Source organism: Nestor notabilis, unplaced genomic scaffold (assembly GCF_000696875.1).
Source record: "Nestor notabilis isolate BGI_N333 unplaced genomic scaffold, ASM69687v1 scaffold5235, whole genome shotgun sequence".
In the NCBI taxonomy this organism is placed as follows: Eukaryota; Metazoa; Chordata; class Aves; order Psittaciformes; family Psittacidae; genus Nestor; species Nestor notabilis.
The window spans coordinates 1-18,039 of NW_009928767.1; the positions used below are offsets into that span (position 1 = coordinate 1).

At 40.6% G+C, this 18,039-nt stretch overlaps 1 protein-coding gene across 1 annotated transcript in view; it reads left to right on the forward strand.

Annotated features, from left to right (window-relative positions):
* Positions 1-700: 700 nt before the first annotated feature.
* The window catches only part of CCDC88A (coiled-coil domain containing 88A), a gene marked incomplete at its 3' end in the record, with an annotated part of 62,470 nt that continues 45,131 nt past the window's right edge, over positions 701-18,039 (forward strand). Inside the window, exons 1-2 of the mRNA XM_010014654.1 lie at positions 701-763; positions 883-983. Of these exons, the coding sequence (XP_010012956.1) occupies positions 701-763; positions 883-983 (164 nt within the window). The remainder of the gene's footprint in view (positions 764-882; positions 984-18,039) is intronic.

Here is an 18,039-nt window from a genome sequence, read left to right on the forward strand (position 1 = left end):
GGAAGGGCGAGGTTGTGGGGCGAGGCGGCGTGTGCCGGTCCTGCCGCTGTCTCGTTTGGTGGAAAAGGGAAGGGGGTAGAAAAGGGAACTGGGTTAAAATAACCTCCCATCCCTGCCGGGGGCTGGTTCCCTCTCTCTGGCTGCCGTGCCATTGCGGGGAGGGGAGCAGAGGGGTTCCCTTGTGTGCAGGAGCAGCCTGGGGGGCTGAGCTGGGGGTCTTTGCCCCTCGTTGCCTTCCTTCATTTGGATTTTTGTGTCGGGGGGGGGAGAATGCAGGATGAGCTTGCAGAGTTTTAGTGGAATTTCTCCTTTCTTTCTGAGGAGCTGCCGCTGCTGAAGCGGATTTTTCCTTCCTTCCTTCCTTTTTTTTTTGTCTGATGCAGTATCCCAGTAGCTAGGCAGCCTCCCTCTTTTCTTTCCTTCCGTCCTTCTACCCCTTCGGTATGTAGGAAGGGAGAGACATCAATGGAAAAGCTGAAATACGCGTAGATGGACTTTCAAATGCCTTTTTTCTTGCAAGAGGAAGATAAATCCCAGTTGCCAGCGCACTGACTTTTGTTGCTGTTGCATTGCTTGGTAAAAATGGGGTTCGGTTCCTCCAGCTAAATCCTTGGAGCATTTCAGAGTTGCTACAGCGAAGGACTTCTCCTGTTTTTTCGCATCAGAGGAGCTACATTGATGTTAACCATTTTCTTGTAAAATGGAGAACGAGATATTCACACCCCTTTTGGAGCAGTTCATGTCTAGCCCTCTTGTCACCTGGGTAAGCATTTATCTTTCCTCGCACCTTAACTCATTTATTTGCTCATTGTTTGATGATAAATGCCTTGCGGGGGAGAATAAGGTGGAGTTAGTGTCACGGCGGTGATGGTTGTGTTTTAGGTTAAGACATTTGGACCGTTAGCTGGAGGAAATGGGACCAACCTGGAGGAATATGTGGCGCTCGTGGATGGCGTGTTTCTGAACGAAGTCATGCTGCAAATGTAAGTGTGTGCGAGTTGTGCCTTGGGTTGATTTTTCTGCTCTTGTTTCTCTTGTATGGTTTTATTTCGTATGAAAGCTCCTTTTCTCCCTCATATTCACCTCGGTAGATCTCTTTCTTTTATACTTGAAGTAGTAGTGTGATCAGTTAAGAGGAGACTTTGGAGCATAGCAGATACTCTGCACAGTTTGCTGTCCGAGTGATGTGTTTGCAGGATGTATAGTGTAATACAGGCTGAATCACGATAGGCAGAACTTACTGGAAAACTGGATGACTGTAAATAGTTTTCCAGCTTTCCAGTGGAGAAGCATAAAGGTTCATTCTGCTGTAAGTCATGCTCGTAAACAAAATTATGAATAAATTTGCTTGCTAATAAGATATCTCGGTTCACGTGACATGCAACTTAAGGATCATATGCGAGTCGCATAACGTTGTTTACTGAGCAAATGGACTGTCCTTCAACTCCTTCCGCTGTGTTTTTCACGGGTCCAAATCAGAGTAGATAGTTGTGCAGTAAAGCTGATGTTTCAATTGACTCTATAGAATGTTTTCTGACTGTGAACCAGTGAAGAAACATTTTTACATGGTTTTATAAACTGTTTATTCAAAACTCTGGCTGTTAGAAACATTTCTTTATAGTGACTTTTTGTTCATCGTAGTTGTGACTGGAATGTTGCCCACTACTGTAATGCTGGAGAGTAACGCTTTTGTCAGCTGCCTAGTGATCTAATCATAAAAGTGTTACTAGTGGAAAAATATTCTCCATACCTTTTTTTGGGGGGACATTTAAGTCTTTACAGAGAAATACAGTTTTTGTTTGTATAGGTATGAAAAAATGTAGGCTTATGAATGGCTGGATAGATACATTGGTGGGAGAGCAGCTTGTGTTGACAGCTGTTCCTCAGGAACAGTGCTTAATGATGGGCATCCTTTTACTCTGTAGATTTTACTCATATTTAGTACTTTAAAGGTTTTTGCTGTTGGTATTCAGCTTGTACAACTCATCTGTGTTGCCACATTTAAGTTTGAATTTGCATCCGTTTGAAATCAGCATTTTCTTTTCTCACCTACTTCTATGCAGCTAAAATTCCAAGTATTCACTCCTGTAATATTGAGAAACGTGGAAAACTTAGTGGAATTGAACTTTTGGGAAGAAAAAAAATCTATCTTGAATGTATTTCTGGCATATTTTAATAAGAATTTGAAGTGATGTATTCATTGAAGCATGCTGGGTTTATTTATGTATTTTTTTTTTCTTGGACTGCACATAAAGTAGCTTCTCAATGGTGACAATTCATTGAAATTCTAGAGCATCTATGTGGTGAAAATGTTTGGAAGGCAGGTTTAGCACTGAAACTGGATCAAGGTGATTGTGAAGAATATAGTCTTGAAATTGAACTTTTTGAACACTTAGTATAAATTGATACCTGATACTTACGTTGGGATACGTGTATGTAAAATGGAAAGCTGCTGAGAGGGAGCATTCCCATGCTTAAGCCAGAGTGCCTTGAATTTGGCTTTGCCTTTGTGCATTCTTGACCCCGTACCATTATTACTGTACTTCACTTAGGAGTTGTTTGTGTATGTATTAAAAAAACCATGCCTGGGAGATGTAAATGTAAAATAAAATAGTTTGGTAGTCAGAACACTTAAACCCTGCCTTAAACTAGAGCTGTGGTACAAATAAAATTAATTTTATAAATAGGTAACTACATTGAAAGGTGTATTTCAATGAAAATACATTTTTTGGGGGACTGAAATGTGTTACGGTTGGTTATTACGTAAGAGTACAGTTCTGGAAACTTCAATTCTATTTTGGAGGGGTTTAGTTTGTTTTGGGTTTTCTGCCAGGATTGAAAGAGGGGAAAAAATGTTTCACGTTTTGCAGACTGATTTCATCTCTGGTGAAGTCACTGTGGAAACCTGTGTTAGATTCCAGTCCTATTCGCTTTGAATAGCCACCTATTAAACGTGTGTCTTCATTTGCAAAAACATCTCAGATGCAGCTCCAGCTGGTCATCTCTAGAACTTATTTTCAGTGTTTTTTCCATTTTATTAGTATTTCTTTCCCTTTCAGTCTTAACTGCCATCTGTTGAGAATATGGGGCAGAAAAATTTGTATCATGTGACTTCAAAAGCAAAATATTTTGCTACAGAATGTTGTGTTTCGGTGTGTTTTTCTTTTGTTTTAAGTTCTCACTGTCTTAATTCACATGAATTTGAGATCTGTGGTTAGGAGCTATGGCTCTCTTGGAAGCTGTAGAGGAAAGATCTTGCAGAAGTCACCAGGAGTGCTGTTCGTACAACTATGTGGAAAGCACCACTAGAAGTTGTTTTTCTTACATGACTTGTGTTATTTGATGCTTACTGTTCACGCCAGTTTTGAGATATTAAGGCTGTTAATGTTCTGGAGTGAGAATACAGCTGGAGCATACCTGTCAGCTAAGGACTTTGTGATGTGGTGGTGGTGTAGGTTGTTTCCTATGCTTGGAAAGCTGTTTGCAGCATGAGATGCTTTAAAGGGCCTTAAAAGCAAGGGTAAGTGGAGACTGTTAGAAGTGTTGTGGTGCTGCTTTATGTATACTTTCATACTTTATTTTTGCCAAATGTTGAAAAAACAAAATCTGTGACCTTAAAAGTGAGTGTTAATATTGGATTAGGCATGGTTTGTAAACGGTTTCACAGTCAGGAAAAGTGGCTTTGTTACTTGGAAAAGGCTTTTTGTTCAGTTAAAAAAGAGTTAATCCTGCCCTCCATCAGCTACAAGTGAGAGTGTTAGGATGGCATTTATTTCTCCTTGTGCTTGTCTAGACCAAATCTATTTTCATCAATTGTAATGATTTAGACAGAGGAAACAGATGTCAGCATTGGAATAGTTGCAGGATAATGATACTGAGATGGTTAGGTTTTATCAGCATGGAGTTTATTAGTACCTCATACATGAGGTACCTCATTCATTAAATTCCTTCTGTGTCTTTTGCTTTTGAGTTTTTTGGACATTTTAGTACATATGAAAATTACACAGATTCCACTCTGTTACATCTGAAGAGCTCTTTCTTTGCTGGAGATGCTACAGGCCACTTCTATTATTATTATTTTATTTCATGTTTAATTAAGGAGAGTTCCAGTGTACAATATTAGCTCCTAACTTGAGAGAATGTCTCTCATTTCCTGTTTAAATTTAGGACCAGTTCTACAAAAGTATTTGGTTACCTACCTTCTGCTGGGATCAGTCAGTATCTGATACCTCTGGATAGAAACCCATCTGTCTTTCTAAATCTGAGCCTTTATCTTTGTGTTCTTTGATACAAAAGGAGGTCATGCTTCTTGGAAATAAATCAGAACTCAGATCACTGCAGTGGTGTTCTGCCACAGCAGGGAGATGGAGGAACATACCAAGAATACTTCATACCTTTACTGTACCTCTATATCATAATGCTTCTAACATTATGAAGTGCTCGTTTACTTGAGTAAAAGAAATGAAAGAGTTTAATGGATTAGTCACCTGTTGCACATCTTGGTGCATTTTACAGTAAAATAATACTTAGTTGTCCTAGAGATATTTTTCCAGAACCCGACAAACAACACCTCCTTTATTTCAGCCTTAGTATTGCACTGTTTATATACTCTTCTGATCAGAAAAGATGGAGGCGTTCTCTACAGAAATGCTCATTTTCTGAGTGTTTTTAATCTTAGTTTCTGATATTTGTTAATTGACTTCCAACAGGATTGTGTAAGAAGTGCTGAAAGTCCTGTAGTACAAACTGTGCTTCCCAAACTGACAAGAGTCTTACTGGTTGCTTTGAATAAAAATAGGTAGCTGCAAAGAATTAAAAGATTGAGACTTTCATTACATTTAGCACCACCATTCATTTTTGGTCAACTAACACAGACTTGAAACTATATTTTAGTTTTAATAGTTTTATTTTACTGTGCTTTGTATTTGTGGAAATGGGTCTATTTCAACTATTGGACAAATCACATGTGCAGAACCAGTATAGGACCAAACTCTGAAAGAGAGTTAATTTGATCCGCTGTCTGGAGAACCTGTCTGCTTTCATCACAGTGTTGTGAACATAACTTGTATTAATTGACTGTATTAATCACCACTATCCGTATCAGTTGCATCTAGGCATGCTGAAAACTGTTTCAAAGGATTAAGTATTATATTAGTCTGTTTTTCTCCTGTTTGCTGTTCTCCCCCTTTGTCACTGGCTGGATCCACATGCCAGCCTTTCACACCCATAGAATTTTCCAGGTGGACTGACTGACTCTTTCCTTCCACCACTCTGGTGTTGTGTGCCTAGAATGTGTAGAGTGCTTCATTGAGTCCTATTCTGAGCTCGTAAGTCTTTAGTTGTATGCCTTTTTCCAAGCAGTTGAGCTTGCCAGCCCATACTTCTGGCTTGCCTATATCTTTCCCTGAAAACTGGACTCCATCTCTAGTGCTTGAGCCAGCTGCCTGGCTCTGTGAAAGGCTGCAGGAACATGCGCTCCAACCCAATTAACTCTTACGTGAAAAGAGGACCAACTAGCAAGAGGCAGCTTCAGGCAGGAAAACAGGCTTTGGGAAAATGAAATTGAGTTTGGCAGTAAAATTGTGAGCATGTACTTTAAAGAGAAGTCAAATATTATGAAGTCCACACCTTTCTTACCTTCTTGAAGCAAATGGATTTGACTTACGCTTTTCAGATGTGCTCTGTCAGGCTTCCACACATGCAAGGTAGATGTCGCTGTAGTGGTTGGTGAGAGTTCTTGCTCCTAAGAGTGGTTCTGCAGCTGCAGAGCCTATGTTTTTCTGAAGAAAAGCTGGATTTATAACATTCACTCTTTTTGTAAAGAAGCAAATTCTGTAATAAGTCATCCAGCAGAATGTGCACTGTGGTCAAGATTGCTGGAAGTACAACCTTTTGATTGCAAAAAAGGAAAAGATAGTTTTTACAGTGTAATGATAATTTAATTTTAGACTGGAACATCTGCCTGCAGTGAGCTTTGAATTGGGACCTCTGCGTCTGAGGTGTTTGGAGTTTTCATGGCCAAAAGAAGAAAAAGTATGGCTTGAATGCAGAATGCTTGAAGTATTTGCTCTTTACTTATGTCTTAAGTTTTGCTAGGGTGTTTTTTATGCTTTTGTATCTTTTCCACAGTTGATGTCCACTTTCCTTCATCGTGTCTGCTCTGATTTAGTAAACTGTTCTGTGGTTCACTTTTGTTTCTTGCAGTATTTTGAAGATCAGGAAGTAAATAATCTTCCTCTGCCTGTATACATCTACTTCTTTGCTCTCTTCTACATGTGCTATCTTGAGTATCTATCCTTGACTCCATATCCTTGTTTCTTTTGATAGTGTACTACTTAACCCGTCTTTAGTCCAGGCTAAGGAGCCCAGCAGTAGCTGGCTCCAATGAATAAAAGCTGAATTAAAGAAACATTTCGTAAGAAATATGGAGGTGCTCTCTTGAGTCTACCTGCCTGTTCCAGAAATAGCACTTAGTTGAAAGATCTAAAATCAAAATTACTTGTTTCACCAAGGAAAATATTCTGGCAACCAACATCTATTCATTATGGCTTTACAGTTTTATTTTCAGTTTATTTTGCATTTCACTCACCTTCTACATGCTGTAGAATAATGAAATAAACTTACTGACAGCTTTCTAGGTTATATGTTATGTGTTTCACTGTTGGAAAAGGTAAGAGTGTACTGACACACCATCTCCTGAATATAGGGCTGTTTTGAATGTAGAGGCACATGGATGCTGCATTGGAGACTATACAGCAGAGATGCCTGAGCATGGAGGAGATAGAGCCACAGAGCACAGTGCAGCACTGCTAAATAGAGCTGTTGTTACACAAGGTTGAGTTGGCTGTAGCTGAAGTCAGAGGACCATGTGGGAAACACCACGAGTGGGATGTTGAGCCAGGGGAAGACGTCTCCCTGTTTGGCACTAGTGGCTGTGCTGTGTGCTCTAGAAAAAAGTTCATCTAAATGTCACTTGCCCTTAGCAGCACCCAGCGTTCAGGCTGGGTGAGCTTACAAGTTCCAGTCATGGCTGGCTGTGATGTTTCTGTTTGTGGGGCTGACTTTGCTCTTACCTGCCTCTGCTTCTGTGCTGTGGCAGTCCTGGTTCCCTGTGTTGTAAGAAAAGGCGAAACACAATTCTTTTGCTCTACTTTCTGTACCAGAAAGGTCAGCTTGCCCAGGTGGCTGGGATGCCTTGAGCCACCCTACAGTGTTGCTGTATTTCTTGGTTGCTTACCAGCAGTAAATTCCAGAGTTTTGGATTAGCTGCAGTTATCTTACCTGTGCTGATCTGCTTGCATCTTCCACTATCAAGGCTGTGTTCCTTCCTGTATCATGGCTGGTTTGGGGATCTCTACACCACCAACTTCTGCGAAGTATTGCTGTGCTCTGATTTTTCTTTTGAAACTAATCTAGTACACTGACAAATTGGTTGCTAAGTCATAAATCATACAATGGTTTGGGGTGGAAGGGACCTGTAAGCTCCTCCAGTTCAACCCCCTGCCATGGACAGGGACACCTTCCACTAGAGCAGGTTGCTCCAAGCCCCTGTGTCCAACCTGGCCTTGGACACTGCCAGGGATGGGGCAGCCACAGCTTCTCTGGGCGCCCTGTGCCAGCGCCTCAGCACCCTCCCAGGGAAGAGTTTCTGCCTCAGAGCTCATCTCAATCTCCCCTCTGGCAGGTTCAAGCCATTCCCCTTGTCCTGTCCCTCCATCCCTTGTCCAAAGCCCCTCTCCAGGTTTCCTGGAGCCCCTTTAGGCACTGGAGCTGCTCTAAGGTCTCCCTTCAGGAGCCTTCTCCAGGCTGCCCCAGCCCAGCTCTCTCAGCCTGGCTCCAGAGCAGAGCTGCTCCAGCCCTTGCAACATCACTGTGGCGTCCTCTGGGCACATCTTAAGCTCTTTTTAAGATCATTTAAGCACATCTTAATCTTATGCTAAATTCAAGATTTTTCTCTTATGTTAGGAAGGGTCTTTTTAGCTTTGTGTTCTTTCATATGCTCCTTTTATGTTTGGTTCCTCCTCCTTTTCCTGTAAATACCAGTTTGTTGCCTGCCTTGTCTTTCACACTGTACCACTTTTCCCTATGCAGTAATTATTTAGGGATCAAGACAGTTTTCCAAATGCTGTTTTGTTAGAGCACATGACCTCAGTGGTCAGAGATTATATGGTAATAACTGTGCAGGAGTCTCCATTTGTTTGTTTGCTTTGGTTTAGAGTCTTGTATCTCATCCTTCAGATGCTCCAAAGAGGGATGGCCTTTTGGGCAGTTGTTACTAAGCAGGATTTACAAAATGCCCCCATTTGTTTCATTGGACTAATGGATGTTAAGGCAGTGAATCAAAGCACGACTACTGCTTGACCCAAACTCTATTGGTGTGTTTTCCACTGACTTCCTCTAAAAAGGCAAAAATAACCTTAGATTGTATTTTTAGATTCAGAAATAGTAAGGGATGAACTTGTCAACAGCTTGTATTATATTCCTGGCTGTTGGGTGATTCTTTGAATATGTTGCACATTAAGGTACACTTGAAAACTTGCTTCCTCTCCTGTAGTGATAGGAAATAGTCTGCTTAGGTTTATTACAGAATTTTATCTTGTTTTAAGCTGCAGGGAAATATTTGCTCTAGTTTTTGTTGTGTTGGGATTTTATTTTTTCTTAAATAAGCGCTTGAGCAGAAAATGTCAGGTGTAATTTCCTGGCAACTTGAGAATATACTCGTTGTATATTGAGAGTATTGTGTGTGCCAGACAAAACCAGAATACAGATACTAGTTGATGTATGATAGAATGTAGAGAAATGTCATACTTGCAGAGTGCTGGGTTGCATCTTAGCCAGAATATTAATGTTTTAAGGTGAAAAGAATGCATCACTTCTACAGGCTCTGATACGTATGCTTATCTTGTAGCTTTGGGTAGTCAACAGGGGTAAGGTCCTCCTTGTATATCTATATTTACATATTATTCAGTAGGCGATTGTACATGCATTGATGTGCATGCAGAATCTGCAAGGCGTTTCAGTTGGTGTGCTGAAGCAGTGAAGTTGCTCATGTGGATGAAATTTTTACAAGAAATGTAACTTATTTTCTTTGGCAATCCCCATCTCTCCAGGAGCCTTGCATATGGATTTGTCTCTTTCGCTGGAATAATCTGGGCAAAGGCTCAGATCTGTCAGTAGTTGAAGAATTGGTACAGGAAGAGATGAAGTTGTCTATTTTATTGTTATTAACTTACAGGAGGGTTATTGTCCTTCATAAGAAAGGAAAAGTCTAGATTTGTGTTCTATCCTAAAGTATTTAACTTGATAATCTATGATTATCAAATAAAGCAGAGTACATAGTGCTGTGGTGTTGGAAGTTCATGTAGGAGAGAAAAAATGTATACAAACTTAGTATCTCTTAAGAGTTTGGGGTTTTTTTAAGCTCAAATAAAGAAGACTGCATAAATGTGTCTTAAATCCTACATAAATTATTTTCCCTTATATTAATATTTGAGATAACTTGGCACGTTAGCTCCACAAATGTCATTTGCTAAGGGCAATAAGTGTTTATTTGCTTCTCTTCTGTTCTGCTTGCTGCTCCCTATCTGTGATGACAACTTTCTGACCATATTCTGCTTCTTTTGTAACTGTTTCTGATGTTTCTTCCAAACCACTTAACCTGTATGTTTGCAGAATGTTCTTTTCAAGGTAGATTGTAAAAACATTTTCTCACTTTAATGCCTTCTGATGTTTGGTATCAAGTCATGCTGCATCTTGTGATCCAGGTCTGCGAGTGCTTACTTATGTAAGGCTAATCTTTCTGTTGTCACAGGATTATTGGGGGTGTAAATGTTTGCAGTGTTTTAATGGCCAGTTACATGAGGTGTTAATTATGAAGTCAACTAGTTTTCACTTACTTTGTTAAACAGAATTAGACTGAACAGATATTAAAATTTGAACTGATTTCAGAAGTAAAAAACGTTGACCCCGAGAGGGAAAATAACACAGAGTGAAACTGTATAAAACTTCAGTATTCCTCATCCTCAATGCTTTGTTTCTGTGGTATGTCCATCTTCTTGCTTGTCCTTTGTAGACTGTATGTATGCTTTTTCAACCTGTGCTACCCTTTTGTTTAGTTTGGAAAGCAGTGTAGTGCAGGTACTACAGCACTTCTAATTCTACCTTTTCAAACAATATTTGCTACTAGGACTTTTGCAATTGAAAAAAAAAGCAAACCACAAAACCGAACAAAAGCCCAAACAACATGAACCCTGTAAGATACTTAGTTTTATTGAGGTAGTGAAGTATGTTTGTCAGACTTCTGGTACTCATCTGTTTGCTCAGAAGTTTTGTCAAGTTATTTTGTCTAGGAATCCTCAAGTCTTTAATACCCAGGAGTGTTTATTTTGTGTGACAGTGTTAAGTGTTGTGTGATGCTCTGAATCCTATAGGTTTCAGGTTGGATATAAGGAAGAAATTCTTCCCTGGAGGGTGCTGAGGCACTGGAGAACAGGTTGCCCAAAAAAGCGGTAAATGCCCCATCCCTGGCAGTGTTCAAGGCCAGGCTGGACAGAGTCTTGGGCAACATGGTCTAATGGAAGGTGCCCCCATCTGTGGCAGGGGGTTGAAACTGGATGATCTTAAGGTCCTTTCCAAGCCAAACCAGTCTGTGATTCTGTACATTTTTCCTTTCCATTATTGACACTTTTTGGTTTGGTGAAAGCCACTTTACTCTGTGGAGCAGAGGCTGCTCTGTGTGTTCATTGACAGTTGCAGGGAGCTCACCCAAGTTAGTCAGTGCAGTGAGTAGTGAGTCACCATTTTCAGTCTTTGGCAGAAAGGTTTGTTTGGGGTTTTTTTACATAGTGTGGTAGGAAAAAGTACATCTGCTAGTCAAGTTGAAACAATAGTAGTAAAGTTGTTCCATGCTATGTGATGATAAAGGCAGCTGTTGATCTATAAGCTTGGAAGGTATGGATTTTTAGGGGGTGTTAATTCAGTGATACAAGTGTGCACCTAGTAAATGACTAGTAAACTGTTTTATTTCCTTTCATTTTCTCCTACATGTTGCTCGCCTGCATGCATATTCCTTATTACCGTTAAGGAAAAGTGACAGAAAATAAAGCTGGTCTGTTCTGGGCATTCCTTTGTTTTTAAAACCATGGGAGGGATAAATTAAAGATCAGCCCCCAGCCTCTTGAGGGTGCTATACTTTGAGGCTCTTAGGGACATATATAGTGGTGGACTTGGCAGTCCTGGGGTAAGGGTTGGACTTGATAATCTTAAAGGTCTTTTCCAACCTAGTTGATTCTATGATTTTGTCTGGCTGTTTGCACATTCAGGTGTAAACCTGGGAGTGCACACGTGTGAGGGGATGTCTCTTCCTTCAAATAATACCACTGACAATGGGACCATACAGCAGAGCAGTTGTTGGTCAGAGCAGACCTGAGGTGTGAGGTGCAGCAGGCCCATGTTGATGGAGAAGGGAGAGGCAGGGTTACTTGGCACAAAGGCTTGTGGCACTGCTTCAGTTACAGCTATTCCAGCACACGTCACCCATGAGTAATTAGGCAGCTCCTCTGCTGTGAGTGCCAACAAGAGAGCTTAAGCACTGTGCAGCTACCCTGTGAGTAGTTCAGCCTGGTCAGATGGTGCAGAGTTAAGGCAGAGAGTAGGAAAGCTGTCTCATAATGCTCAGTATCTACTCATATGTTCTTGGCAGTGTTCCCTGTGATCCCCACTAGCCAATTGGTTTGTTGTAGGCCACTTGGTCATGGGGTTTTTTTAAAGTAGGCATAGAGCTTCAGCCTCCTGATAGTTCATGATGTTGGACATAATCCTGGGAAATGGGGTTTTGTGCCAGGGCCAAAAGGCTTTTGGTATCAGACCTACTTCCTAAAACTCGCATTAGCCTGAAACAAAAAACCTTTGATACCAACTGCTGCACTTACGGCACATTCAGTCAGTCTTTGCGAAGTGCAGAGTTAGCAAAGTGTGCTTAAATGGAGATAGTAATATGCACCTTGTTTTGGATTAAAGGATATGTTAGCATTTGTAATGGTGTCTTTAGATGCTTGAGCAGGTGTCTGCAGAATTACATGACCATTTTATCTGCATTGATTGCTACTCAAACACTATTGGTGCAAGGGTAGAAATACAGGCATTTTACAAGTAAGAGGTAGGTTGTCATAAATGCCTGCTAAAAAGGCAAACAGAATGGTTAATATAAATCACAATGTTTGCTTATTGCAAGTTGAGATTAGGGCATCCTTTTAGAGGATCCCCTGTAAGTGCACAAAGATAAAACAGCTGGGCTGGATTCAAAAGTGAATGCTTGAGCAACTCTAGAACATTTATCCTTGTGTCTTCAGCAAGTCAGATTGTGGCTCTCCAGTTGTATCAGTATTGTGTGCACTGTCTGATATCACTGGGCCGTCGTGTTGTTCAATGTTTACAATGGCCTGTAGGGACAGGACAAGGGGAATGGCTTTAACCTGCCCGAGGGGAGATTGAGATGAGCTCTTGGGCAGAAGCTCTTCCCTGTGAGGGTGCTGAGGCGCTGGCCCAGGGTGCCCAGAGAAGCTGTGGCTGCCCCATCCCTGGCAGTGTTCAAGGTCAGGTTGGACACAGGGGCTTGGAGCAACCTGCTCTAGTGGAAGGTGTCCCTGCCCGTGGTGGGGGGTTGGAGTTGGATGAGCTTTAAATTCCTTCCTACTCAAACCAGTCTGGGATCCTGTGAATATCATCAATACATTGCAGCCTCTGGGCCTGCATGTCTTGCACGATGCTCTTCAGGATGCGGAAGGACTTTATTGCCGTCTCTTTTCAGATAAGAATGTGCTGAGTTACTTCTCTGAATGCTTCAAGAGTGGATAATCTGTGTCATAGGATCATAGAATCAACTAGGTCAGAAAAGACCTTTAAGATCATCAAGTCCAACCATTACCCCCGGACTGCTGTCTTCAGGGAAGTCATCCATTTAAATCCATTTCTGTCAACACAGGAGCTCTGACAAACATGTGACAGAGATATAGCAAAGGAGTTAAGATTATTTTATTTTTTTCCTTTATCTTTTTGATAGGTTTAGCATGGAAATACTCTTTGGCAGCAGCAATTGATCATACTGATAGATGCAGAAGGAGTTTGAAGTATTGCCATCTTGTTCCAGCCTTTCTAGAACATGCGTGGTCAGAAGGTTCAGTCACTGAAATACTGTACTTCAGAATCTGCCCCATCCTTTGATACTGTAACTCCTGCAGGCAGACCTTTTGGCTGTGATTGATGATTTTAAAACTGACCCAGCACTACGCTGGTGGAAGCCAGTGCTCCTTTTGTCCCATATGCAGAGGTGCTTCCAATAAATTCATTGCCTCAATGTCCTGCTTTGTCTGGTGTTGCTTCAAATGTTAAAAGCAAAGTGGAGATTATCAGTTATTCTCCAGTGAAGGCCATGGACATTGCTGTGTTAAATTTCTTTACGAAAACATTTTGTATGTGTTTATTATTTTCTTGCTAATAGTAAATAATGGAAATGCTGCTTTATAATTTGAACTCCATCCCCAAATTCCAATATCGGTAATTACTGAAGTGTTTGGCAGAGAGGAGGAATGAGCCTCAGTATTCCAATTAAAGGGACTTTGCAAAAAATACAACTTTATTAGGCGAGCAAGTGTAAGTAAATACTACGCTACTGTAAGCTAAACCACAGAATAGCAGTCAATAGGCTACCCTTTGAGATGTACACTTGTATAGAATTTCTTCCAAAGTGCTTGTTTCAAGTAGTTCACTGTATCGAACAAATACATTCAAACAATGATATATTTAGAATTAGGGTGCGTTATAATACTAGAGTTAATCATGAAGCACCATCAAGGAACAGATGGCAAGAGGGGACACAACTGGTTTGCAGTCTGCATAGATTTAAGCATGAAGTCATTAAGCTATCAGATTCCCATTTCTGATAGATTTTGGTCAATGAAAAATTAAAGACACCTAATCCCTGATTATATGAGGTCTCAATCTTTAACTTATGACACTGGTAGGATTTCAAAATCACTGAAGTTCTCTCTCTAATCAGGAGTTTTAAACTAATGCATTATTGGGATAGATGCTCCTGTCTGGTTTTATTGCATTGAAATTAATGTATCTTGTCATAAGTAGGTTGCTTTTAAATGTAAAATTGCTTAAGGGTATCTTTTACTGCTCTGCTTCCTATTGACTTCCGGACAGATTTGCCCTATTTTGCCGGGCTATTTGCTGCTGAAGCAGTTCAGTATCTCCACCTAATAAAAGCAGTTCAGAGCATGTATTTGCCTTAACAATATTTACAGTGAAACAAGCAGAGCAACCATTACAATCTCATGTTGTTTAAAAAGTCTTATTTAAAAGTGTTTTTTACAAAGGTCTATTTTAGTCCTGATTTCTTTTCAAAGTCATTTAATTTGCATCTTATTCCCAACAGCACGTACTAGTTTACATTTAGGCCAGTACCACTGAAATATTCTAATAAGCAGAATGGTTTAGTATTAATAAAAATGTAATTATTACAAAATATTCTTGATCATCAAAATTAAACAGTTCCCCATGTAGATACAAGTAATTTATTAAAATCTGTGGTGGATTTGTTGCCAAAAAAATGTAAACTGAGTTATAGATGCATGCTTTTGAAAATACTGATTCTGGTGACATGTTTAGAATGTTATCTTATATATGGAAAAAAAAAGGCATATTTGATTAGTTATTTCAAATGCTTGGTAAGAAAATTAGTATGTCTGTTCCTGGCTTGGACCAGTCTGACAAAATACAGTTATAGAAACAACATATAATGGAAAACTTGTAGCTGACATTGTGCTATGCTATTTCCTCTTTGAGAGGTATGAGTTAAGACATGAGTATTTCAGAAGATGGACTGTATTGACTAACTGAAGATAATTTAAAATGGTGTTCTGTGGATTAAGGAGACTACTGAGCTTTAAAGTTAGAGTGAGACCTGGTTATCAGTATTGGGAATGAAGGTGGGTTTACTTTACTTAAAAATAACTCCTCTGGTAACAGTGCACGGTGTGAGAAGTGATCTGTCAGGTCTGGTCTGGCTGTTCAATGCACTCTGCAAGTCAGAACTGACAGTTCAGGCATAATCTGAAAGCTAGAAATCGGTGACTGCAGATGAGGGAATGCTGGTAAATGCAAACACTGAAGGATTCTTCCATCAAGTGGTCTCTATTTTAGATGTTTACATTTTAACAGGTGGGTCATTTTAGTAGGGAGCCTATTAATACTCTGTGTTTATAATGTATAATCATTGAATGACATAATGTGGTTGGAAAGATTTAAATTATCATGGTACAGAGGTAAAGGAAGGGTATTTGCAAAGGAAGATACTGAGAGCAGGATGTCATTCCAGGAACAGTTAGAAACAATTTTTTTCCGAGTAAAAATCGCCCTGGTCATTGCTAACATGTGTTGAGTGAGAGTGGCAATAACAGCTTACCCCCTTGTTTGAAGAATAAGGATCCAATACAACTATCTTTACCAAAAATGACAAAATCAAGGAAATAAAACTTCCGTAAAGTTGTATTTTGTCCAATACAACTATCTGTAAAAATGACAAAATCAAGGAAATAAAACTTCCCAATAGCTATAGTGAGTTATGTTGTTATGAGGATGGTCAGGGGCCAGAGCAGCTCCTGTATGGAGACAGGCTGAGAACATGGGGGCTGTTCAGCCTGGAGAAGAGAAGCTGCGTGGAGACCTCAGAGCAGCTTCCACTGTCTGAAGGGGGCTACAAGGATGCTGAAGAGGGACCTTCATCAGGGACTGTAGTGATAGGACAAGGGGTGATGGGTTCAAACTGAAACAGGGGAAGTTCAGGTTAGATATAACACAGAAGTTCTTCCCTGTGAGGGTGCTGATGCGCTGGCACTGGTTGCCCAGGGAAGTGGTAAATGCCCCATCCCTGGCAGTGTTCAAGGCCTTGGGGACATGGTCGAGTGTGAGGCCTCCCTGCCCATGGCAGGGGGTTGGAACTGGATGATCTTAAGGTCCTTTCCAACCCTTTCCAATCCAAACCATTCTATGCTGCTATGTTTGATTGCATTAAAAATGATTGGTAGAGATTAGTAGTGTTAGTACTGATATTTAAGTAACTTTAACTTTATTAGCCCTTAAAACCAAGGGGTTAAACTTCTTGTTACCACAATCTGTTTTAAAGTTCTGTTGAGAAATGTCAAGGGAACTCTGAGGTCTGGGTTTCTGTTGGACCTGTTGTTATAATCTTTTGGAGAAATGTAATTCATTCTATGCACCAGGTTGTCCTGAGGCTGACATTCTGATTTTGCTTGGTGATAGTCTGCACTAGCATAGGATCATATAACTGGCTTGTGAGGGGTTTTTCAAGTGGTAAAGATACAGTTCCAGAGCACATCTGTGGCCCAAGTTTTCCCAGCAAAATTCAGTGTCAGTAAACTGCTTCCTGCAATTCATGCCAAAAAGAAAAAAACAAAGGTTGAGTGTTTTCTATCCTGAGATACAAAATGAATCATTTTGACTCAGAACAGTATAACTTTTATCAAAACAGAAGCCTGAAACTTCCAGAAAGTGTAAGGAATTTGTCAGTCATTGAGTTGATAGATGAAGGTATGCACAGCGTAAGAAAAAATACATCTATGGAGAGAGGGGGATAGATGGGGTGAATTGGTGGAAATAAAGGAATGTTACTTTACTTTCAGCAGCAGTTGATACATATCAGCGGTATTTCTAACTATCTTTGTCAGTGTATAATTTGGTAGAGTTGACCAATATGCTGTTGGTTTTCTAACGATTAAGATGGAAAAGATGAACCATAATGACGCTCTTTCCAGGTGTCCACAAAAGTGTTCTGTAAGTGCCCAGATTCCATTCTGTCTGTAGTGTTCACATGTGAGAGATGGGAATTACTTACTTCTGTACTGTGAGGGGAAATGCTGATGTTCAGGAGCAACATCCAGGTACAAGTATAATGACACCCTGCAGTTCCTTCTGCCTCCCGTGCTCAGTCTTTGGTGTATGCGAGTCCCAGTAGTGAAATACTGTCCTGCAGAACTGTCAGGCTCTGACTGGAGAAAACGCCGGTGTCAGACCTATTTCATTCGTCATCCCAAGAGTGGAATTAAGGCGCAAGCGAGGTCAAGTATCATAATCAATCAATTGGTTTATTGCAAAAAGATAATTATTATAAAAAAGGAATTTTTTATAAAAAAAAGAGATAGAACAGATTGGAAGAAGATAGAAATGAAGCAAGAATTCATGCAGAGAGAACAGTCACCACCGTGGATCCAGCAGTGTCCCGGGGGTCCATAGTTTTTGTCCTTGGTGGTGGAAGTCCTCCAGGTTCCATAGTAGTCATCGGAGGTGGGTGTCCCAATAGTGATTACCTTTTCCCCCTTTTATTACGAGTTGGGCAGAGTACCTCTGTTCCTAATGTCATGTACTGCAAGTTCTCGCGGACCAGTTTCCTGGCCTTGCAGCCAGCTCTGCAACTGCAGCAATTCCTCACACCAACCTTGAGATAATGGACAGAAGAGTCTTATCTCAGCTCCTCCCACCCACCTCTCAGGCAATCGACACTGGAGTCCCATTTCAGTTCCTCACACCCTTCTCTCAGGCAATGGACATTGGGATCTTATCTCAACTCTTCCCACCCATTTCTCAGACAATGGACCATGGAATCCCATCTCAGCTTCTCATACCAATCTTTGAGAATGGATGGTGGAGTCTGATTTCAGTTCAGTCTCTCACAAGAACATGAGGATGGCAGTGGTGACAATGATGTGGAACTAAGAATTTGTGTCCGGAGGAATCTTGGGGTCTAAGTGCCCATTTTTTAACTCCTCCACACCGATATCCTAGGCACTGTTCAGGAATTTGTTTCTGTGTTGATTTTTCATTTGTACTATGGGGATATTAACAATTTGTATTAAAAATATGTAAGAATTTGTAGAGTCACTGTATCAACAAGGTTGAAAAAGCCCTTTCAGCTCATCCAGTCCAACCGTTCCCATCAGTGCGAAGGCCACCACTAAC